Source organism: Typopeltis vanoorti, chromosome 14 (assembly GCF_054136105.1).
Source record: "Typopeltis vanoorti isolate ZY-2024b chromosome 14, IOZ_Tvanoo_1.0, whole genome shotgun sequence".
NCBI classification, from domain to species: domain Eukaryota; kingdom Metazoa; phylum Arthropoda; class Arachnida; order Uropygi; family Thelyphonidae; genus Typopeltis; species Typopeltis vanoorti.
This window is the reverse complement of record NC_143562.1, coordinates 116704243-116729440: the sequence shown is the minus strand read 5'-3', so window position 1 is coordinate 116729440 and position 25198 is coordinate 116704243. Positions and strand designations below refer to the sequence as shown.

At 37.3% G+C, this 25198-nt stretch overlaps 1 protein-coding gene across 4 annotated transcripts in view; it reads right to left on the bottom strand.

Annotated features, from left to right (window-relative positions):
* Positions 1–25198, bottom strand: part of unc80 (unc80, NALCN channel complex subunit) — a 1852146-nt gene that overhangs the window by 1613139 nt on the left and 213809 nt on the right. For all 4 annotated transcript variants that reach the window (XM_090404461.1, XM_090404464.1, XM_090404465.1 and 1 more), the window contains one exon: positions 10789–10901. In XM_090404461.1, the coding sequence (XP_090260587.1) occupies positions 10789–10901 (113 nt within the window). The remainder of the gene's footprint in view (positions 1–10788; positions 10902–25198) is intronic.

Below are 25198 nucleotides of genomic sequence, written 5' to 3'. Positions count from 1 at the left end.
CAGTAGAAGAGAGGGAATAAGAGAGAGAGGTATGGGAATGCTAGCAGACGAGAGGATGGAAATAGTAGTAGGAGAGACAGAATGAGAGAGGGATATGGAAGTGCTAGAAGTGGAGAAAATAGAAACAGTAGGAGAGAGGGAATGAGAGAGATGTATGGGAGTGCGAGAAGAGAAGAGAATGGAAACAATAGAAGAGAGAGGTATGGGAATGAAAGAAGAGGAGAGAATGGAAACAATAGGAGCGAGGGAATGGTAAGAGGTATAATGTATGGCGACTCAATGATCCGTGGTGTTCAAGATAGGATACGTGAGGAGTGTTTACCAGGAGGAACAATAGAAAGGGTGGCAATGGCAATTAAGAGAGGTGAAAGGGAGGATGAGGTGATTGTGATGGTAGGAACGAATGACTTGATTAGTAATGTAAGTCGGGCAGCGAGAGATATGAGATTTTTGCTTGAGACTGTACGGAAGAAGACAGAGAGAGGAAAAATAGTGTGCGTGTTGCCTCGGTATGATAATGATGAGCTGAGCAGAAGAGCGGTGATATTAAATGGCATAATAGCGAAAATGTGTGACAAGAGAGGACTGGTATATGTGGATGCTTGGAGTGCGTTTGAGGAAAGAGAGGAATTGTATGCGAGAGACCGTTTACATTTGAATGAGGAAGGACGTAGGCATCTGGAGAGATTGCTGTTCTGAACGAGTCAGTGTGTCCCAGGGAGGATGATAGCAGGGGTGGCCTCTTATGGGAATGGATACTTGGGAGAAGGGAGACAATGTCAGGTAACACTGAGCCCAGTGGAGTCTAGAAGGGATAATGCTGGGTATAGAAACAATGGCATTTATATGCTTTATACTAATGCCAGGAGTATCCGGAATAAGGGAGAGGAATTGGTGGCACAGATATCATCAGCCTGGCAAAAAATTATTGCGATCACTGAGACGTGGTTGACAGAAGAGGATATAACAACAGGAATAGAAGTCACTGGGTATAGCATTTTTCGTCAATATAGGAGGGGAAAGCGTGGTAGTGGGGTACTGCTTATGATAAGTGATGACCTATGTCCTCTAAGAGTGGAGAATTTGGAAGGAAGTGAGACAAATGATTTTGAGAGCATATGGTGTGAGGTAGAGGTAGGCAAGACATGATATTTAGTGGGGTGTTGCTACAGACCCAGGAACAGAGAGGATGGGGACCAGGAGATGTTTAGACAGCTAAGTTTGGCAAGTGCAAGAAGAATGATTGTTATGGGAGATTTTAACTTCAGTAGTATAAATTGGAGAGAGGAAGATGCATGTAGCAATAGGGGAATGGAATTTCTAGAATTCTTGAGGGACAAATGTCTTAGGCAACATGTAACAGAGGGAACAAGAGGTTCAAAAGTTTTGGATTTGGTTATAGCATCAGAAGAGTTGATAATAACTGAGTTGACGTCTCTCCCACCAGTTGGAGAGAGTGACCATATGGTGTTGACTTGGAAGATGAATAGACATGCAGGAGTATCAAAGAGACGGGAACTTATGTGGAATTATAAGGCAGGTGATTATAATAGTCTTAGACGTCAACTTCGGAAAGTTTCATGGAGGGAGGAATTCGAAGGCCGGGATATCACTAGTGCATGGGAAATTGTGAAAGAATATTTGTTATCAGCAATGGTAAGTTGTATACCACGAGTGAAGAAGATGACGCAATTTGGAGTAAAGTGGATGACAAACAATATTAAACAGGAATTGCATGTGAAAAAGAGGCTATGGAAGAGATATAAAGAGACAGGTGAAGAGATGCATGAGGAATATAAGACACAGGCCAGAAGAGTGACTAGTGTGGTAAGGAAAGCGAAACTGGAATATGAGAGGAGATTGGCCTTAAGATCCAAAGAAAATCCTAGGGAATTTTTTAGCTAGTAGGAGGAGAAATGACTGTGGAAGAATGATATTGTGGGATAAAAATGGGAATAGAGTGACTGATGCAGAGGACATAGTGGAATTGTTCAATGAACACTTTATTGGAGTATTTCATCCTGGAGGAGTCAGTTTTAATGCTAGAGGGATTGGGCAGGTTCAAGGTTTAGAGGTACAGGAGGAGAGTGTGTTTCAGATACTGAGTACTCTGGATGTCAGTAAAGCTGTGGGACTGGATGGTATTTCACCACGAGTTTTGAGAGAATGTGCTAGGGAATTGACAGTGCCTTTAACGTGGCTTTTCAATGAAAGTCTGGCTTTGGCAAAGGTGCCCAGGAAATGTAAGGAAGGCAAGATAGTGCCATTGCATAAGGGTGGTAACAGACCGGAAGTGTCTAATTACAGGCCAGTCTGTGTGTCATCAGTAGTTGTTAAGATCTTGGAGAAAGTAGTGAGGGACCGTGTACAGCATTGGGCAGATGAGGGTAATGTTATCTGTGAGAATCAACATGGATTTGTGAAAGGACGCTCGTTTTAGCAATATGCTAGCCTTTTATAATAAAGTTACAAGAACATTAGATGAGGGAAAGGCATATATTGCAGTTTTCTTAGACTTGGCGAAGGCATTTGACAGGGTGCCACATGATAAGCTGATATTTAAGTTGCAGCACATGGGTCTGGATGTCAGATTGGTCAACTGGATTCAGGATTGGCTGTCTGATAGGTATCAGAGAGTTGTGTATTGTGGAGCAGTTTCCAGGAGGCAGAGGATTACAAGTGTGGTCCCACAGGGCTCAGTACTAGGACCTATATTGTTTAATCTTTATATCACTAACATAGCCAGTGGATTGCAGAGGGATGTTCAGTTGTTTGCGGATGATGCGACGCTGGGAAGGATTATTAGTAATAGTGCAGATGTGGTAGCCCTGCAAGAGGATTTAAATAAGCTAGATAGATGGGCAAATGAATGGGGGTGTCAGTTTAATGCAGCAAAATGTAAGGTCTTGAGGTTTGGGAAACATTGATGGGATGCTGCATACTCTATGGGAGGAGTTATACTGGATGAAGTAGGGGAGACAAGAGATCTGGGGTTGATGATTGATAGAAACCTGAAGTTTAGGGGACATATTGCAAAGGTGGTGAAGGTAACACAAAGGATTGCTGCTATTATGAGAAGGACGCTGACCTGCAGAGATAAGAGGGTTATCATTCCGTTGTATAAGTCTCTGATCAGACCACACTTGGACTATTGTTCTCAGATTTGGTCCCCAGGATTTGAAGGGGATAAATTAACTGTGGAAAGGATACAAAGATGGATGACAAAGATGGTCTCAGGACTGTACAAGGATAGTTATGAGGATCGGCTGAGAGAATGTGGACTGCAGAGTTTGGTGGATAGAAGAAGGAGAGGTGATATGATTGAGACTTTTAAACTGTTGAGAGGTGGTTACAGGGTTGACACTGGGGAGTTCTTTCGCTTGGTTGAACAGCGAGGAGTGATGACAAGAGGCCATCCCTGGAAGTTACAAAAGGAAACTGTGAGCAAGAGGGTAAGTAGTGGTTTCTTTGTGTGGAGGGTGGTTGAGCCGTGGAATGCATTGCCTGATGGAGTGGTGGGAGCGAGAACGGTCAGTGAGTTTAAAGAGTGGTATGATAGACTTTGTGTTTCTCAGGGAGGGGACCTCCCTTCGATGAGTCTTGACAGACTTTATGTCTTAGGAAGGACCTCCCTCAACGAGTCTTTTGACTCCTTGGAGGCCTGAATAATAATAATATATGTGTTGGATTTTTTCTTGACAATTATTCATAAGACTATTACACTTTTTTTTATAATCTTTGTCAAGTAGCTTTATTTTATCCTCCTACATGTTTCGCCAATCTTTTTCTATTGGCATCCTCAGGGAATACAAACTAGTAAGCTAAAATGAAGGTTACAGACTAGGTTATAACTGATAATTCTAATTCATACAAAAATTGGTATTGCGCGTGACAATGTGTGTGTCTCGTTAACGTGATTTATTCGTTATGGCTCATTACGTAATTGTTATGAAAGTTCATTTCTTTGATGTTTATTGATCTGATAAAAGTTTTCCAAATTTCTGGTAAAATTAGACCTTGATTCTTGTTTAGGTTTTCAGTTTTACGGGCGACTGTAGCTGCTTCTTTAAAGGTTCTTGAATGGTAGTTATCTTCTATGTATGGCATAAGGCTCTTATCCCACTCAATATAATGGTCAGTAGAGGCAAAGTGGCATGAAAGGCCTGAAATGTCTTGTCTGTTATTTCTGACATATCCTGTGTTCTTTCTTTCTCGTTTCGAAGCTTCTAGAGGTCTGACCTACGTAACTAATACCACATGAGCAAGGAATATTATATACTCCAGAGTACTTGTAGAATGGGTGAGGATCTTTCAGTGATCTTAAAAATTTCCAAATAGTGTTGATTGGTTTGAATGCCACTCTGATCTTATGTGGTTTTAAAAGGTTAGCTAATTTTTTGGAAAGGTTGCTGACAAAAGGAATCGTAATTGTACTGATGTATTGGACGTCATCACGTTGTTGATGTGGTATATCAGTAAAGAGAATCATGTTATAGAGTCTTTTTTGGGTAACCATTTAAAGAAAGTTCTCTGGATATTGTGGTTCATTCCATTAGTAGGTCATCCTTGTCTGTCGTATACTGTATAGCTCTTTTCTTGAGACTATGGATAATGCTAAGTTTCTAAGCTATGTGATGAGCTGAGTTGAAATGGAGGTAACGTCCAGTATTTGTAGGTTTTCTGTATACAGATAGGTTGATACTAAATGTTGCAAAAGTTATTAGTGTAGGAGGATTAAAAAAAGTGTAATAGTCTTAATAATAATATATTATACCACATATTGGCTAAAATTATGCACTGAAATGAATTAATATAAATTAGAATGCCATTTAAATCAGTACCAATTTCTGAAGTTAAATTTAAAGATAAAATTTCTTCCACTGCTTTTTAATACACCTAAATTATTTGTGAATGGTTTTATGGCATCTATTCTTGCTGTCCAACACATGTTAGATAAACTGTGCAGGAAAGTTCCAATATTTAGTTTTAAAATATTCCATCTTTTGAGGACTTGAACTAAAAATGCACAATTTTTGAACGTTCCCAAAAAACCTAATTGCTTCAAAACAAGCTTCCACAGCTTGTACACCACAAAAATCCAGTGACTGACAAGCATAGAACATATTGCCAAACAATTTTTTTTTTTTTAAAATAAAATTTTGAGTGCCTTTATAAGAGTCACTCATATTAGCTCCAGTATCGTAATCATGGCCACAGCAACTGGCTATTGGGATTTTATGTATTTCAAAAGTACTTAAAATTAAGTTGGCAATCTATCCCATTTTCTGGTTGCAGTCGACAAATTTCAAAGCCTGTTCTTTAATTTCATACTTTCCCATGTCATTCACTTACAAATAATGCAATATGAAAACTGTCTGCTGAAATATGAGCTGAATCGGAAGTTGTATGTACCATTACTGACTAATACTTTGCTTTTGCTCTTTCCTCAAGAATTGCTTTTGTTACGTTATTTGCACAGCATTTATAAATTCATTCTAGCTGTCAGATGATAATTGGGATTGTTTTACATTGTCCAAATGTTTTTTTTAAGTACAGGGTCATTGTGACTCATTGATTCTAAAATTTCCACAAAGTTTCCATTTCTGGGATTACCTTACGAATGTGTTTAACTCTAAATGCTAAACCTCTTTCTCCTAAAAATAATGTACCAACCAAAATTCTGTGTAACATTTGTTTCCATTCGCATTCCATTCGCATGTTTTGGATTGCCTTTAGCTTGCATGGCTAATTTCTTTTCATACTGTGATTTAGTTTTCCTCACAATACTCATTACTTTTCTGGCCTGAGCTTTATATATTTCATAACTCCTCTCACTCTTATTCTCACGATATTCTTTCCACATTATCTTCTTCCTCTTGTGAATTTCTCTTAATAAGGTTGGACATCCATTTCACTCCCAACCTATTTATTCTTCGAACACTAGGGATACATTCAGATACAACCTGATTTAAGCACTTTTTCCAAGATTCTTTTACATTACTGACATTTTTCCCATTCAGTAACAGATACCATGAGACCAAAGATAGTATTCTCCCAAGTTGATCATAATTTCCAGCTTTGTAGTTCAGCATATAACCTGTTTTAATTCGAGCATCGATACAATTAGATACTTCCCAAGAACGTACAGCATGGTCACCATCGCCAAATGTTGGTAAAATATTCATATTCTTAACAGAGACCCCTTCTGATGCTATGAGCAAATCCAACACGCTTTGACCTTCTTTCACATGCTGCTTGAGAAAGTTGTCTCACAATAAGTCAATAAATAACTCTTCTTTCTTAACATGAGATTTCTCTTCTGCCCAATCAATGTTTGGAAAATTAAAGTCACCCATAAGGCTAAATTGTCGATGCGTTTCTTCATCCCCTGCAACTGAGCCACCAGGTCTGTAGCAAAACCCCCAATATATTTTTCATTTTCTTAGCCTCCACTTCATCCCAGATAGACTCAAACTCCTCTCTACATGAGAAATTGTTACCATCATTGTTTTCTTGTGTATCTACCCTAACTGGACTCAAGTCATCTGATATCATTAATAATACTCCTCCTCTCTTATCTCTTCTGTCACTCCTAACAATAGTATACCCATTACACTTGATCTCAGTTCCGATTCTGATAGCCAGTTTCACTAATTCTAACAATCTTAGGCCACATAATATTCAATAAAGCAACAAACTGAACCCCTTTGTTTCTGATGCTCCTTGCATTTGTGTATAGACATAATAAATTACTACCTAGCTTATTTTTATAATTAAATATGAAATCCATTTGGTCTTGTTCTATAATTTTCTCTTTTTCCTCCCCAGACATACTTAAATGGTCCAAACCCAAAGCATATTTTTCCACCTCTTCGCCACATACATAGCCATGTTCGAAGACATTCCTCCTCTCTTATCTCTTCTGTCACTCCTAACAATAGTATACCCATTACACTTGATCTCAGTTCCGATTCTGATAGCCAGTTTCACTAATTCTAACAATCTTAGGCCACATAATATTCAATAAAGCAACAAACTGAACCCCTTTGTTTCTGATGCTCCTTGCATTTGTGTATAGACATAATAAATTACTACCTAGCTTATTTTTATAATTAAATATGAAATCCATTTGGTCTTGTTCTATAATTTTCTCTTTTTCCTCCCCAGACATACTTAAATGGTCCAAACCCAAAGCATATTTTTCCACCTCTTCGCCACATACATAGCCATGTTCGAAGACATTCCTATCTTTATCACGTTTGTATACCATAGCTTTTTTCCCATTCTTTCCTTGATGATCTAGTTTCTTAGACTCTCTGCATTAGGTCTCATACCAAGAAGTGGTATGAGACCAGGCTCCTGATGCAAAATAAATTCAAGTGCAGGCCATCCTTCTTATAGAAGTCTTTTCTGCCATCAAACACATTCCACACATGTAAAAATTGCATAAATGTGCTGCAAATCTCACATTTATTCCCCTTTTAAAGATGAGAACTATAAGAGCTGTATTCTAATCATGTGGAATTTGACCTTTGATCAGGCCCTCTAAATTATGCTGTATAGCCACTACAAAACTTTTATACCTTCATATTTGAGCATTTTTGGTTGACTTTCTACATTTCAAGTGTTTCATGGTTCTTTCCACCTATAGTATTGACATATACTCCTGTTTGCATTCCTCTTCAAAGTTTTCTACTACTGTTCTGTCAGTGCTTGTTGGCATTGACAGAATATTATATTATTATTATCCCAAGACACCATGGAGTCAAAGACTCATCTACAAGATCCTTTTGTCATGCACACAGCTCATCATACAATGCCTTAAACACATTGAGATTCTCTGTAGACACCACACTCTTAGGCAAGGCATTCCAATTCACAACTCTGCAGCCAAAAAACCTGCTTCTCACTCCCCTCCTCACACACATTGATTCTATAACATCTTAACAACATGTAGGTCTCTATCATTATCACTCTCCTTCCTCCTATCTACTAGACTCTGTAAATTGCATTTTCTCAACCTTTCCTCATAATCGGCATTTCAGAGATCAGAAACTACCTTAGCCAGTTTTTCCAACATATCTTTGTCCTTTTGAAACCAGGTGACCAAATTCGGGCACAGTAGTCCATGTGTGGAATCATCAAAGCCTTATACAATTGAACAAGAATCTCTTTTCTTCTACAAGTCAGTGACATCATTCCCAGAATTCTTTGTGGTGTCCTCACAATTTTGGCAAATGTGTCGCCTAATTTTCAGATCCTTATATCCACTATTACCCCAAAATTATTTCTTCCACCTCCAACAATATATCCCCACCAAGCATAAATTCTACATTCCATCTTTGTTTCTCAAATTTTAAAGCCTTACATTTTGCAACATTGAACTTGTATTCCCATTTCCGTGCCTATTCACTCAATTTATTCAAGTCTTCTTGTAAGGCCACAACATCTTCTCTACTCTTCATAGTTTGTCCCAACTTTGCATCATCTGCAGACAACTGAATATCCCTATCCAAATTTTTGCCAATATCATTAACAAAGAAGTTAAACAGCAATAGCCCTAAAAGAGACCCCTGATGCACACTACTAGTGACTTTCCTCTTCCTGGATATTGCTCATTGTTTACACATCTAGTTTACAGATAGCCAGTCTTCCATCCAATGCACTCATATAATATCCAATCTCATCCCCTCTAGTTTGCTATCAACTTATCATGTGGTAATCTATTATAAGCCTTTGCGAAATCTAAGTATACTACTGTGTATACTTCTCCAAGGAAGCTGTCACCTTATTGTAATAAGTAGATTACTAAAACATGAACTCCCTTTAGCAAATCCATGCTGTCCATCAAAGATAATACCATTGTTTTCAACCCAATTCTGGATCCTAGTTCTCACAAGCTTCTCCAACAACTTAACCACAACACCTGACACACAGATAGGCCTATAGTTTGATGCTTGAGTTCAATCACCTCCTTTATGAAGTGGCACAATCTTGCCCTCCTTCCTTAGGGACTTGACCGAGTGCAAGACTTCTATTAAAAAAATATGTCAAGACAGGTGTCAACTCCCTGGCACATTCCTTCAGAATATTTGGTGATATATTATCAAGTCCCACAGCCTTATTTACATCTAGTTTACTCAACTCCCCAAACACCTCTTGCTCACTTACAGTCAGTCTCTCCTCCCCATCATCAACTGCTCTCAATCTCTCCATGAAGTCACATTCACAAGAATGAAAGATCCTTATGAACTGCTCATTAAGTATCTCCACCACACCTTCTGCAACAGCTGTCTTTATACCATTTTCTCCAATCAATGTCATCCTTCCATAATAATTCTTTCTTTTGCTGGCTACATATCGAAAGGACTCCTTAGGATTCTTTTTGGCTCTATTAGCTAACAGCTGTTCATACTTCACTTTAGCTACCCTCACCAACCAAATCACCAGCCTTGGTGGACTTTGTAGTCCTCATAGAATTGGTTATTTCTACTTCTCTTATGCTGCCTCCATAATGCCCTTTTTCTCTGTATCGCATGCTTAAACTCTTTATTCATAAAAACTCTTTATTAAAAAAAATAAATAAATAAATAAATAAATAAATAAATAATAATAATAATTAAATAAATAAAAAAATGTGAATAAATAAATAAAATAAATAAATAAAAAATATAAAAAAATTTATACATCAACGCTAGAGTCCTATTATTGGTGTTATCTATAATAATAATAATAATATTATTATTATTATTATTATTATTAATAATAATACATGACACAATGTATTTCTACAACCAATAGATAACGCAAATATAAGGACTCTAGCATTGATGTATAAATTTTTTATATTTTTTATTTTATTTTTTTTATTTTTTTATTTATTTAATTAATTTTTTTTTTTCACCAGAGGTCAGGCCAATAATTGTTGTAGCGGTTGGTCACTGTCTTTAACAAACCAGTTTGATTGTAGTGTAGCTTGTTTTCTGTGTATAGTTGTGTGCTCCAGAAGATAACTTTGACATAAAGGTCGAAATGTTGAATGCAGATTTTAGTTATAATAAACTAAAGTTTTTATTCAAACATGGTAGTTGTCTCCATAATTTTCAAAAATGCATTCAGAAATTGCTGCATTGATCTCTTTTCCAGATAACTCCTCATTTCATGCTACACCAACAAGTTGTCTCTTGAGCTCTTCATAATCTTCAATTTTTCTTCACTCTTTAATTTTTCATGCAAATTCTTATTGCTAACTTATGACTTATGTATGAACTGTATTACTTTGTATAATGTACCATTTATACCACACAACTCTAGACTTTTGAACAGCTACTCCCTCGATACTTTATCCTGCCTTTTTCACACCTTTTTTTTTACTGTCCTCTTCTGTCAGGGATGGGTTGAGTCTTCCATGTTTCCACAATAATCTCCAGGAATATCAGTTTCTTGTGTGGCTGGTGAGCTGTCTATAGATTTGTAATCTGGAGTTGAAAACTTAAATACAAATATGCTACATTATATGACATATTCAATTATTTGTCTTAAAGTAAAAATCTGATCCAGATAAACAGAAATATTGCATGATGTACTAATGTTTTCCCAGCGTTAGTAAGGTGGGGTGTCACAGTTATTTCTTTCTATATCTTTGGGTGTGACAACCCAGCTTACTAACACCAGGTTAAGGACAAAAATGCATGAATTAAAAGATAACAAAAATCACATATTTATGAAAAAGTTCCAACATGATATGTAAAAATTCATGACAAAATGGATATAACACATGGTATTTACTCCATGAGCATTTGTTGAACCAGATGATACAGGACTAGTGATGGTAAGAGCTGGAGAGGTATCACTACTGCCACGTGAATGCAAGTTCTCACCATGGTGAACAGGGTTATCTTCTTCTGGGTAAAAATAGATCGAATTAAGAATTTTCAAAATGGAATAACAATTAAATAACTTTTAATTCATGATCATTCTTGATAAGTATATTATTTTCGACAAAACTAATGTAATAAAAATCACCAAAAAAAGCGATGGTAATTGAAGTACTGTAATGAATGTCATGGATATGTTGTAGAGAGGGATTAGAGAGTAGTATTCTTTTTGTTATTTTTTTAGGACATCCATTGCTGATCAATAGTTGGAGAATAGAATGAAATTCTTCTGTTAATGTTCCTTCATCTCTTATAATAGAGATTGCCCTCTCTTTCAGCATATATACAATATCCAATTTTTATGAAATATGGTGTAACGAGGAGAAATGTAGATAACGACCTGCGTGGGTCGGCTTACGATACACACAAAGAGAAATGTCTTTGTCTGCTTGTTTCGTAATTAAAATGTCTAGAAAATGTAATTTTCCTTCATTCCCAAGTTCTAAGGTGAATTTGAATTTAAGGTGGGAGGAATTAATAGATGCCAGAAAATCATATGACTCAGCTAAACTGTGTTTGCATATTATGAATATGTCGTCTACATATCTCCACCAAATGGATGGTTTAGGATTTGTAGATAACAAGAGATCATGTTCAAACCTTTCCATGAAAAAGTCTGCACAAGGAGGAGATAAAGGACAAACCATTGCAAGGCCCGAAAGTTGTTTGTAAACTTTTCCATTCCATCGGAAAAAATTTCAGTTGAAACGGTGTTTATAGAGCTCCCACAAATAACTGAAAGTCACTCATCAGATCTCTAAACACATCAGAGTTTAATTTCTCTGCTAACTAGCTGAACAAGAGTAGAGTCCCTTTCAGGAGTAGAGTCCACAAGACAGCCTGTGACTAGTGGTGTGCCACAAGTATCTGTTCTTGGACCACTGCTGTTTAATTTGTTCATTAATGATATAGGAAAGGATCTGAGAGGAACGGTTCATTTGTTTGCAGATGATGCAAAGTTGGCTAGGGCAATAGTGAACGCAGATGATGTTAAAATTTTGCAAGATGATTTGGATAGATTGGAGGTCTGGGCTAAGGAGAATGGATGTCAATTTAATATGGCAAAATATAAGGTTATACATTTTGGGGTGAAAAGATTAGCAGCAGTTTACTACATTGGTGGAACTGTACTCCAGGAAATTGATGAGGCACAAGATTTAGGAGTGTTGGTGGATAAGGAATTGAAATTTAGGGGACACATTGCAAAAGTGGCCAAATCAGCTCATCAAATCACTTGGTTGCTGAAGAATACGTTGACAAGAAGGTTATTGTTCCTCTGTATCGAGCCCTGATAAGACCCATCTCGACTACTGTGCCCAGATTTGGTCACCTAGGTTTCTTCTTGATGGGGAGGAGGTGGAGAGGATCCAGAGGCGAGTGACCAAGATGATAGCAGGTCTGTGGAATGAACCTTATGAGAACAGGTTGAGGATTTATTGGTTGCAAAAATTGGTTGATAGGCGGAGGAGGGGAGATATGATTGAGACATTCGAATTACTGAAGGGTTTCTATAAGATTAATTCAGAAGATATTTTTGAGAAACAGGGCTGGTTGTGGGAGGACTAGGGGACATCCATGGAAACTGGGCAAAAGTGTGGTTAGTACAGGTGTTAGAGCTGGGTTCTTTACTTTTAGAGTGGTGAATGAGTGGAATACGCTCTCAGAGTCTGTGGTGGACGCTGTGACAGTGAATGAGTTTAAGGCGAGGTATGATAGATACTGCATGAATGTCGAATAGTTGTGATGAATATGATTTGGGGCCTCCCTCGATGAGTCTAATGACTCCCTGGAGTTGCCCGTAATAATAATAATAATAATAACAATGACTGACCATGTGCCAGTATCCATGCTCCACGTGTTTCTATTGTACTTGTATGTAAAAATACCAAATGTGTAACAGTTCCTACATATTTGGTATTTTTTAGTAATGTAATGATTCATAATCAAAGCTTGTTGTTTATTTATATTGTATGTTTATCCAAACCCAATGGGTTTATTTGGCATAAAATAGTATCAAATCTTTACGACCAATAAACCCAGTGTTAGTTTTTCATGTTCATTCTGTAATGTATTAAAATCATAATTTTGCTTAAAAATTCTTTTGATGTTCACTGTATGAAATATTAACCATTCTTGTAAAAGTAATTTATTTTCAAAAATTAAGTCACTCAGTCAAAGGGCATTTAAAAATAAATATCAACTAGTAAAAATAATATTTTAAACTTTACATAAATGTCTATAAATATAATTACTAAAATAGATAGCCAAAAGGTTTCATTTTGGCAATGTAAAATTACATAGGCAAAGTGGATATTAAATCCAACATTATTTCAAAGCCGAATGTTTGTAAAAACTATGAAAGTTTCGTAAGTTGATCTGAGAGCTTACAAGAATACAATCCTCGGCATCCCTGAGTTCCCTTAGTATGGACTACTTAAAAGATGGGTGCTGCCCAAGTGTCCATATATTTGTCTTTTATTAGTCCATTTGATAAAGGTTTCACTAAACTGACAGCTGTTTCAAACTAGTTAACTCTCTTCAGAGACCAGGCAGAAACATTATGATTTGGAATTAACTATTTGGAATTAACTATTCCAAATTCATTTGGAATAGTTAATATATCGAGTTGTGAATTTTCGTTACAAGAAGAAGAAGAACAATTGGTTACCTTGTCAACAGATTGTATTCTAAAGATGAAATTCTCTGAAATAACTCGTGAGGAATTTTGGATTTTAGTCCACGTCTCAGCTCTCTCCACAAGTGCACTGAAATTTTGTTATAGCTTTCAACATCATATTTGTGTGAGCTTGGTTTCTCAATATTAACCAATATAAAAACTAAAAAGTGTGAAAGACTAAATACAGACAAAGAGATGAGGGTAGCTATATCACATATTATACCTGATATTGCTGAAATTGTTGGATTTATTATCCACTTTCCCTATGTAATTTTACACTGCCAAAATTAAACCTTTTGGTTCTTTCTTTAGTAATTACTTTTACATACGGACTGAGAGTTCACTTACGATATATACATATCGTATATATATATATATATATACATGCAATATTTGGTTAGAAAAGTCTTGGAAGGTATTTGCATCCAAAAAAAGACCAGTTTCATCGACATTAAATATTTGTTGATCACAATAGTACCCTTATATAATTTTCTTCAAAATTTCTGGATATCCCCTTATCTGCAATTGCAGCTTCACCTCGGATTAGAACATTATGTAGGCTATTTCTCTTTTTGAAACACTCAAATCATCCAGCACTATCGTGGAATTCTTCTTTTCCATCATTGATAGCCCTTTCTTTCCAGGTTACAAAGAAACAATGCTTTTGATTTTAAAAGGCCAGTGTTTAGCGGGATCCGTTTTTGGTTACAATCTTTGATCCATGTAAAAAGAAGTCTAATTCAATCTCTAATTCAATCATTATAATACTTTGATTTCAAGTGCATGCAGGATGAACTTGAAGCAGCCTTACCTTTCTCTTTGTATTCAGCATTTGATTCACCCATTTTTGTGTTCTTGTCCTATCTTCGTTCTGGACTCGCCATTCATTTTTCTTTATTATTTCAAGTTTTTCTTCCAATCAGATTGATTTTTGAATCATTTTCACACTTCTATTTTTTGCTCACTAATTCTTTTAGTCATGATTAAAGGTTAGGAAAATAATTTAAAATAAAAAAGTAAGGAAAACAATTGCACGAGATATGATCAGCAAAATGCTATGGCCGTAAATTTGGAACATAGTGTACATGAAATAGTGTAGTATGCTATTAAAAAATAACTTTGTAAAATGTTTCAAATCGGTAACTAAATTATTTCATCCTGTGAGTGATTTTTGTATAGCTCAAAAATTTTTAAAATCTTTAACATTTATTTTTAAATTTTAAAGATTATTAATTTTAAAAATTATGAATTTTAGAGGTGCACTAATCAGGACGCATTAATTGAGGGATTGCTGTAATACATAAATACATAAAAAATTATCTTTTGTGACATTTATCTTGCATTGCATTGCATTTACTTCTCATATATCAGTATCAATGCAATATTATTTCAATTTTCTAGCAAATAATGCTTTCAGTGAATTTTTTCCACAATGAATTTTCCCAGCAATAAGTTTTCCTCTCGATGAATTTTCTCCCGAGATGAATTTTCCCTGTGATAAATTTTCCACTCAACAAATTTTCCCTGTAATAAATTTTCCTCTCGATGACTTCTCTCCATGATGAATTGTCCGCACGCGATGAATTGTCCGTTAACCCAACCCACTAGATACTGAATATTTCATCCCACTGAATACCAGATACTAAGGAATGAAGATGAAATCCTAGAACAGAAATGGAAGGATACAGTATTTTTCACGAGGATAGAAAGGACAAGAAGAAAGGGGGAGTGCTGCTGATGACATTAGGAAAATTATGTCCACATAAGGTAGACATCAGTGGTAGCTCGTACATAAGCACTGCGACACTGCAGCACCCCAAGGAAAAAATGAAAAAATTAAATTTTGTCTGTGTTTATAAATAATAACAATGCTTACAACATTATATAAATGCAATACAACATGTTAAAGGTTACAGCTTATGTTTCGACACTGATTGAATAGTTAATAATTGGAATTTTTCGATTAACGCTTTAGATTGCAAAACAAATGCACTGCGATCTAATGCAGTGTCGGAATTATCGCATACAGCCAATTGCAGCTCGACTAGCCAATATTCGTTTGCGCTTGTCATTGCATGTAACAAGTGAATCCGACACTGCTTGTTTGAGCAGTGTCGCTACGGATAAATTGTATGCATGTGCACATTATTTCTGTGAGATACAAAACTTTTATTATTGGTGTTCGTTTGTGGCGAGGGTGAAATATTTTTATATTTTTAATAAAGCAATTTTTAAGAGATAAATTTATTTATTAATAAATTGGTCACTGATTAGGGGGGAAAAAAAAATTTTTTTATTTTGTATATGCAGTCCCCACTTAAAATTTTCACCGGCCGCCACTGGTAGACATGAAAGTGGGAAATAGTGGCAATGGTTATAAGTTAATAACTTAACATGTATAAAACCAACAGTAATAACTTTAATGAATTAAAAGTACAAATATTTTGTACTGAAAGTAACAGTGCATCATCAGTGTAGAATAAACAGTTAAATAAATGGAATACAATGATGTACTGATAATGTACTGTTACTTTCAGTACGAAATATCTGTACTTTTAATTCATTAAAATTATTACTGTTGGTTTTATACATGTTAAGTTATTAATTTATTATGCCACAGGTACCTCTAAAGATTAAATGGTTATAAAGCAGTGTGGTGTAACATGGAGGTTGACAGAAAGACATATTTAGTTGGATGTTGCTATAGGCCAGGGAATGAGGAGAGTGCTAATGAAGAAATATATAAACAACTTGGATTAGTGAACAAATGAAGGATGATCATGGGTGATTTTAATTATAGGGTATAGATTGGAATTGAGAGATACCATTGGGGAATAAGGAAAAGATAAGTATCCAGATACTTATCCAGAGAGAATGTAAAGGAGGGCATGCGAGGATCGAGAGTTTTAGATCTGATCATTTCTTCAGAGGATGTAATGGTGAGTGGGGTTTTCCAATTTAATCCAGTTAGTGAGAAAAATTAGTAAGGAAAGTAAGGAAAGGATATTTGTGGAATTACAAGGCTGGTGATTATGATAAGCTTAGAAGACAGCTTAGAGCTATAGCATGGAAAGAGGAGTTGAGCAGTAAGGAAATATATGCTACTTGGGAACTGACAAAGAAATGCATAACAGCAACAATGTGTGAATGTATTCCAAGAAGGCCAAAGGCTGAATAAAGTAGGTGGGTAGGTGTAATATGGATGAATGACTTAAGCATGAAATCTGGAAGAAGAAAGTATTTTGGAGGCAGTACAAGATGAATAATAATAATAATAATCAGTTATGTTAAGAGTATAAAGGGGATTCAAGGAGAGTGACTGAGTTAGTAAGGAAAACAAAAGTGTGCTATATGAGCAGAAATTGGCACATCAGGCAAAAAAAAAAAAAAACCTAGAGTGTTTTAAGATATGTTGGCAATTAGAAGAAAGAATGATCATGGTAAGATGATGTTATTGGATGAAAAAAATGGTAGAAGGGTAACTGCTGTAGAAGATATTGTTGAGGTATTCAGTGATCAATTTATACAGGTATTTCATCCTGATAAGAGTGGAATCATGAGCAACTTAAGTGTAGAGAACACAGGAGAGAATAACTTAATCACGAGTGAGCAGGAGAGGATGACTTAATCATGAGTGAGCAGAAGGTATTTGAGGAAATAAATAACCTTCATGTCAATAAGGTGATAGGATTTGATGACATATCACCACATGTCTTAATGGAATGTTCCAGGGAATTGGCATGCCTGTTTTTAATAAGAGTCTTGCAACAGCACAGGATATCCAAGGGAGTGGAAAGAAGGAAAAATTGTTCCGCTGCATAAAGGCATGATAAGACTGTGGGTTCAAATTGTAAGCCAACCTCTATGTATGGAGTTGTGGTGAAGGTACTAGAGAGATTGTTGAGAAGTAGGATACAGAAATTGGTTGATAACAGCAGTATCCTCTGTGGTTATCAGCATAGGTTTGTTAAACAGAGATCATGTTTTACTAACTTGCTAATTATTATTATTCTTATAATTCAGGCCTCCATGAAGTCAAAAGACTCATCGTGGGAGGTCCTTTCTAAGAAACACAAGTCTGTCAAGACTCATCGAGGGAGGAAACACAAAGCACATCATACCACTCCTTAAACATATTGACCGTTCTCGCTCCCACCACTCTATCAGGCAATGCATTCAATGATTCAACCACCCTCCATGCAAAGAAACTACTCCTCGCCCTCTTTCTCACAGTTTCCTTTCATAACTTCCAGGGATGGTCCTTGTCATGACTCCTTCCCGCTGTTCAACCAAGTGAAAGAACTCCCCAGTTTCAACCCTGTAACCACCTCTCAACAGTTTAAAAGTCTCAATCATACCACATCTCCTCCTCCTATCCATCAAACTCTGCAATCCACATTCCTTCAGCCGATCCTCATAACTAACATTGTACAGTCCTGAACCCATCTTGGTTATCTGCCTGTGTACCCTTTCCACAGTTAATTTATCCTCTTCAAATCCTGGGGACCAGATCTGAGACCAATAGTCTAAGTGTGGTCTGATCAGAGTCTTATACAATGGAATGATAACCCTTTTATCTCTGCAGGCCAGTGTCCTTCTCATTATTGCAGCAATCCTCTGTGTTACCTTCACTACCTTTGCAATCTTCTTCTTCTTCTTTTGCTATGCCTTATCCCGTGTTAAACGGGGTCGGCGTTACCATCTTTAATCATCTTCTTCCAAATTCTCCAGTCCAGGGCATCTTCCAGACTCCATCCTTTCTCCCTAAGATCTTCTGTCACCATATCCCTCCATCTGAGTTTGGGCCTGCCTCTTTTCCTCCTTCCCTCCACCTACATATGATCCACTCATTCACCAACATTCTCCTCACTCCTCTCTACATGACCGAACCACCTCAGCCTGCTTTCTTGTACCTTCTTACCGATCGGCCACACCTTGACGGTCACTCTGATGTAGTCATTCCTTATCCTGTCCTTCTTTGTCACACCACTCATCCATCTCAACATCCGCATCTCTGCTACCTCCATCTTCCTCTCCTGTGCGTTTGTTATAGGCCACGTCTCAGCGCCATGGAGCATCGCCGGCCTCACCACCATCTCATACAGCTTTCCTTTCATTTCACAACTAGCTTATTCAAATCCTCTTGCAGGGCTACCACATCTGCACTATTACTAATAATCCTTCCCAGCTTCGCATCATCCGCAAACAACTGAATATCCCCTTGCAATGTCATTGATATAAAGGTTAAACAATATAGGTCCCAGTACTGAGCCCTGTAGGACCCCACTTGTAACCATCTGCCTCCTTGAAACTGCCCCACCATACACAACTCTCTGATACCTATCAGACAGCCAATCCTGAATCCAGTTGACCAATCTGACATCCAGACCCATGTGCTGCAAACTTAAATATCTGCTTATCATGTGGCACCCTGTCAAATGCCTTCGCTAAGTCTAAGAAAATTGCAGTATATGCCTTTCCCTCATCTAATGTTCTTGTAACTTTATTATAAAAGGCTAGCATATTGCTAAAACAAGAGCACCCTTTCACAAATCCATGTTGACTCTCACAGATAACATTACCCTCATCTGCCCAATGCTGTATACGGTCCCTCACTAATTTCTACAAGATCTTAACAACTACTGATGACACACAGACTGGCCTATAATTAGACACTTCCAGTCTGTTACCACCCTTATGCAATGACACTATCTTACCTTCCTTCCTTCCCTGGGCCTTTCCTGCAGCCAGACTTTTATTGAAAAACCAGGTCAAAGGCACTGTCAGTTCCCTAGCACATGCTCTCAAAACCCGTGGTGAAATACCATCCAGTCCCACAGCTTTACTGATATTTATGTACTATAAGAAGGTAACAAATACCTTGGACAAGGGAGATGCATATACAGTGGTATTCTTGTATTGTGCTAAAGCTTTTAATAGTTTGCCACACGACAAGCTGTTAGATAAATTGAAACAGATGGGATTAGATAACAGACTTCTGAGTTAAATAAGTGACTGGCCGTCAGATAGGTATCAGAAAATTGTATACAGAGGTGCATCATCCCAAAGGAGGATGATTACTAGTGGTGTATTGCAGTGGCCAGTTTCGGGACCATTGTTGTTCGATTTGTATGTTAATGATATTGGGATGGTTTTAACTAGTGATATGTAGCTGTTTGCAGATGATGCAAAATTGGGAAGAGCAATGCAGCCTTAAGCAGATGTTATGGCCTTACGGAGGACTTGAATACATTGCATAATTGGGCAGGTAAGTGGAAATATCAGTTCAATGTTGCAAAGTATAAGATTTTGGAATTTGGTGTTTATCAGCACTTTTAAGAAGATGCTAATAAGAAGTTCCAATCCCATATATTTCTAATATCTCTGAACTTATAGGTAGCATTCTGAGAAGTATCACCTTATTCACACATTTTCTTATTCACAAAATTTCTTATCTGATCATCATCATCAACACGAACCATGGGCTCACTGGCTGTTGGTGTCTGATGCATCCTTCACTATCTTCTTCCATCTTTCTTTGTCCAGTGCACAGTGTCACAGTTTTTGTACACCCATTCCACACCAATCATTTATGTCATCTACCAATTCTCTGTATGGTCTACCTCTTCTGTTCACACCATCCATAATACATCCTGACATTGTTGTCAGGATAGCCGAGCGGTCTAAGGCGCCAGACTCAAGGTGTAGAGCCTTATGCATAGCACGACTGTGAATTGTAGTCCACGAATGTGGGAGTGGGTTCGAATTCGTCTCCTGACATTTTTTTTGATAAGTGGCAACCTATGTCCTCTAAAGGCTTTGGAAAGCAGTGACACTAATCATTTTGAAAGCATATGGTGTGAGGTAGAGGTGGGCAAGACAGGATATTTTAACTACAGTAGTATCAATTGGGGAGAAGAAGATGCATGTAGCAATAAGGGAATGGAATTTCTACAATTCTTGAGGGACAAATGTCTTAGGCAACATGTAATAGAGGGAACAAGAGGTTCAAGAGTTTTGGATTTGGTTATAGCATCAGAAGAGTTGATAATAAACTGAGATGACATCTCTCCCACCAGTTGGAGAGAGTGACCATATGGTTTTGACTTGGAAAATTAATAGACATCCAGGAGTATCAAAGGGATGGGAACATATGTGGAATTATAAGGCAGGTGATTATAACAGTCTAAGACGTCAACTTGTGGAAATTGCGTGGAGGGAGGAATTGGAAGGCCGAGATATCATTAGTGCGTGGGAAATTGCGAAAGAATATTTGGCAGCAATAGTAAGTTATATACCATGAGTGAAGAAGAGGACACAATTTGGAGTTAAGTGGATGACAAACAATATTAAACAGGAATTGCATGTGCAAAAAGAGGCTATGGAAGAGATATAAGGAGACAGGTGGAAGAGAAGATGCATGAAGAATATAAGACACAGGCCAGAAGAGTGACTAGTATAGTAAGGAAGGCGAAACTGGAATATGAGAGGAGATTGGCCCTAAGATCCAAAGAAAATCCTAGGGAATTTTTTAGCTATGTGGCCAGTAGGAGGAGAAATGACTGTGGAAGAATGATATTGTGGGATAAAAATGGGAATAGAGTGACTGATGCAGAGGACATAGTGGAATTGTTCAATGAACACTTTATTGGAGTATTTCATCCTAGAGGAGTCAGTTTTAATGCTAGAGGGATAAGACTGGTTCGAGGTCTGGAGGTACAGGAGGGGAGTGTGTTTCAGATACTGAGTAGCCTGGATGTCAGTAAAGCTGTGGGACTGGATGGTATTTCACCACGAGTTTTGAGAGAATGTGCTAGGGAACAGACAGTGCCTTTGAATAAAAGGCACTGTCAGTTCAATGAAAGTCTGGCTGCAGGAAAGGTGCCCATGGAATGGAAGGAAGGTAAGATAGCGCCATTGAATAAAAGGGCAGTAGCAGACTGGAAGTGTCTAATTATAGACCAGTTTGTGTGTCATCAGTAGTTGTTAAGATCTTCGAGAAAGTAGTGAGGTACTGTATACAACATTGGGCAGATGAGGGTAATGTTATCTGTGAGAGTCAACATGGGTTTGTGAAGGGGTGCTCTTGTTTTAGCAATATGCTAGCCTTTTATAATAAAGTTACAAGAACATTAGATGAGGGAAAGGCATATACTGCAATTTTCTTAGACTTCGCGAAGGCATCTGACAGGGTGCCACATGATAGGCTGATATTCAAGTTGCAGCACATGGGTCTGGATGTCAGATTGGTCAACTGGATTCAGGATTAGCTGTCCGATAGGTATCAGAGAGTTGCATATGATGGGGCAGTTTCAAGGAGGCAGAGGGTTACAAGTGGGGTCCCACAGGGCTCAGTACTGGGACCTATATTGTTTAACCTTTATATCAGTGACACTCTCAGTGGATTGCAAGGGGATATTCAGTTATTTCCGGATGATGTGATGCTGGGAAGGATTATTAGGAATAGTGCAGATATGATAGCCCTGCAAGAGGATCTGAATAAGCTAGATAGCAAATGAATGGGGGTTTTGGTTTAATGCAGCATACTCTATGGGAGGAGTTATACTGGAAGAAATAGGTGACACAAGAGATCTGGGGTTGATTATAGATAGAAACCTGAAATTTAGGGGACATATTGCAAAGGTGGTGAAGGTAACACAGAGGATTGCTGCAATACTGAGAAGGACACCGACGTGCAGAAATAAAAGGGTTATCATTCTGTTGTATAAGACTCTAATCAGACCACACTTAGACTATTGTTCTCAGATTTGGTCCCCAGGATTTGAAGGTGGATAAATTAACTGTGGAAAGGGTACAAAGACAGATAACAAAGATGGTTTCAGGACTGTACAATGTTCGTTATGAGGATCGGCTGTGGGAATGTGTACTGCAGAGTTTGTTGGATTGAAGAAGGAGATGAGATATGATTGAGACTTTTAAACTGTTGAAAGGTGGTTATAGGCTTGACACTGGGGAGTTCTTTCGCTTGGTTGAACAGCGGGAAAGGAGTGATGACAAGAGGCCATCGCTGGAAGTTACGAAAGGAAACCATGAGGAAGAGGGTGAGGAGTGGTTTCTTTGCATGGAGGGTAGTTGAAACATGGAATGGTGAGAGCGAGAACAGTCAATCAGTTTAAGGAGTGGTATGATAGACTTTGTGTTTCTTAGGGTAGACTTCCCCTCGATAAGGCTTGATACGCTTTGTGTTTCTTAGGAAGGACCTTGTATCATCCAGGCCTCCATGATGAGTCTTTTGACTCCATGGAGGCCTGGATGATAATAATAATAATAATACCAAATATGAATGTCTTCATCTTCTGATTCTCACTCGTTCTGCAGATGTGTCCAAATAATTGCAGCTTCTGTTTTATAATCTTCTGCATTAGATTCTCCTTTGGCTGTATCTTCCAATAGAGCTCTTCATTTGTGACTTTTTGTACTCATCAGATTCTTAGAATCTTCCTGTAACAAGTTCTTTCCAATGTGAAAATTTTTTTTACTTAATTCCTTATTAATTACCCACGTTTCAGATCCATACAGTACACCACTAAAGATGCATGTTTCCTGTACTCTTAGTTTTGTTTGCAGGCTGATCACTTTACTTTTCCAGATCTTATCCATGACCTTCAGATTTGTTCTTCCCTTTGCAAGCCTGATCTTTATTTCTTCTTTTTAACAGTCCAAATCATGTCATTTTACTTCCCAAATATGTGAATTGTTCTACATTTTCTATATCAATTCCATCCACTTGTATCTTTTGTTTAATGTTCTCACCAAATGCCATTGTCTTTGTCTTTTCCAAGTTCATAACAAGTCCAAAATCTTTTCCTTTCCTCTTTTAACAGTTTCAATTTTTTTTTTAAGTCTCTTTCACCTTCTTCAATGTCATCTGCAAATCTCAGATTGTTAATTCTTATCCCATGCACCGATATTCCTTTTGTATCTTCCTTCATTTTATCCATTGCTCTTTCTAAATATGCAACAAAAATGCTTGGTGATATTGGATCCCCCTGGGTAGTAGTAGCTCTGCTTGTTTTAAACCATTTTCCCAAATCATCACCTATTCTAACTGCTGCAACTGCATTCTTATAAACATCTTTTAATATAGCTATTAATTTTATGTCAATTCCTTAGGATTCTAGCACTGCTAATGTCACTTTCTGGTCTATATTGTCAAATGCCTCTTCTGAAAATCAACAAAGCATGTTTTTGTTTTTTCTCCTAGCTTTCTCTGCTATTAACCACATTGTCAAAATCTGTTGAATTGTAGTTCTGTCTTTCTTAAATCCTGCTTGCTCGTCTGCAAGGTATGTTTCCAATTGTGTTCTCAATCTTTCTATCAATATCATCATCACCTTACAAGGCAATTATTCTATAATTTTTACATTCCAGCCTATCTTCTTTCTTGTATAATGTCACTAATATCGATTTCACCCACTCCTCTGGCATTTCTGTAATCATACTTTCGCCACCATATTTAATCATTTCTCCAGTGATGTTATCATTGCCGGGACTCTTGTTGTATTTTAGCCATCCTATTGCTTTTATACCTCTCCTCTTACAATGTCCATATCGTACTCATTACATGGTGGTGATGTTGTTGTTGTCTTGTCCTTTGAAGAGTTTTAGATGTTTCCACATGCTCCTTGAACTGCTTTGGCTATGTCGATGATTTTGTTTGTATAGAGCTGTTGTTCAGGATTAGGATCTATTTCTTGCAAGGCTGCTGTAATTGTTGGGCAGGTAAAGATGTGAGTGGGTGTCAGTTCAGTATTGTAGCAGTTGTTGCAGTTTCTGTATGTTCTCGTATCATCTGTATTGATCTTCATTCCTCTATAATGTCCTGTTCATAGTCTTGCTATCGTGGTGGAGGTCTTTCTGTCAGCATTGATTTCGGGAATTTGATGTTGCATCACCGATTTCAGTGGAATTAGTTTAGATTTTGTTAGCGTGTTAGCATCAGCAAGAGTTATCATGAGTTTCTTGGTTGAGTTTTCTGGCCTCTTTTGCTAATTTATCAGCTGCTTCATTGTAATCAATGCCTACATGAGCAGGAATCCATTGTAAAATGCAACTTTTTCCTAAACAATTTAGTTGATTTAAGAATTAATGGGTGTCTTGTGTGAGCTTGGTATTGCCATTTTTGATTGCCTCCATAGCTGATCTTGAGTCACTGTAAATTATAATTCCCTCAGATTGTGGTGATAATTAAAGCAGATATCACACGGTGGTGATATCTGCTTTAATTCTTCAGTCAGATTGCCAACGCTATCTAAATCTAGTTTTACTTCATATAACTCACTACAGTATCTTGTCCACCACTGTACAATTTTATCTTTACTCATCAATACTTTGCCTTTTTCATCTTTAATTGTGGTCAGTTTTGGTTGCCACCTTCTATTAATGGTTCTAATCATTTTGTACACCTCCCTAGTTTTATGCTCTACATAATGCTGTTCTATATTATTGCAGTGGGCTTCTAATCATTTCATCTTATCCAAAATTTATCATCTGATACCATCTACAAAAGACAAACTGTTGCCTATATTGTTAGCTGGTTTATCAGATTTCTTGTGAACGTAAT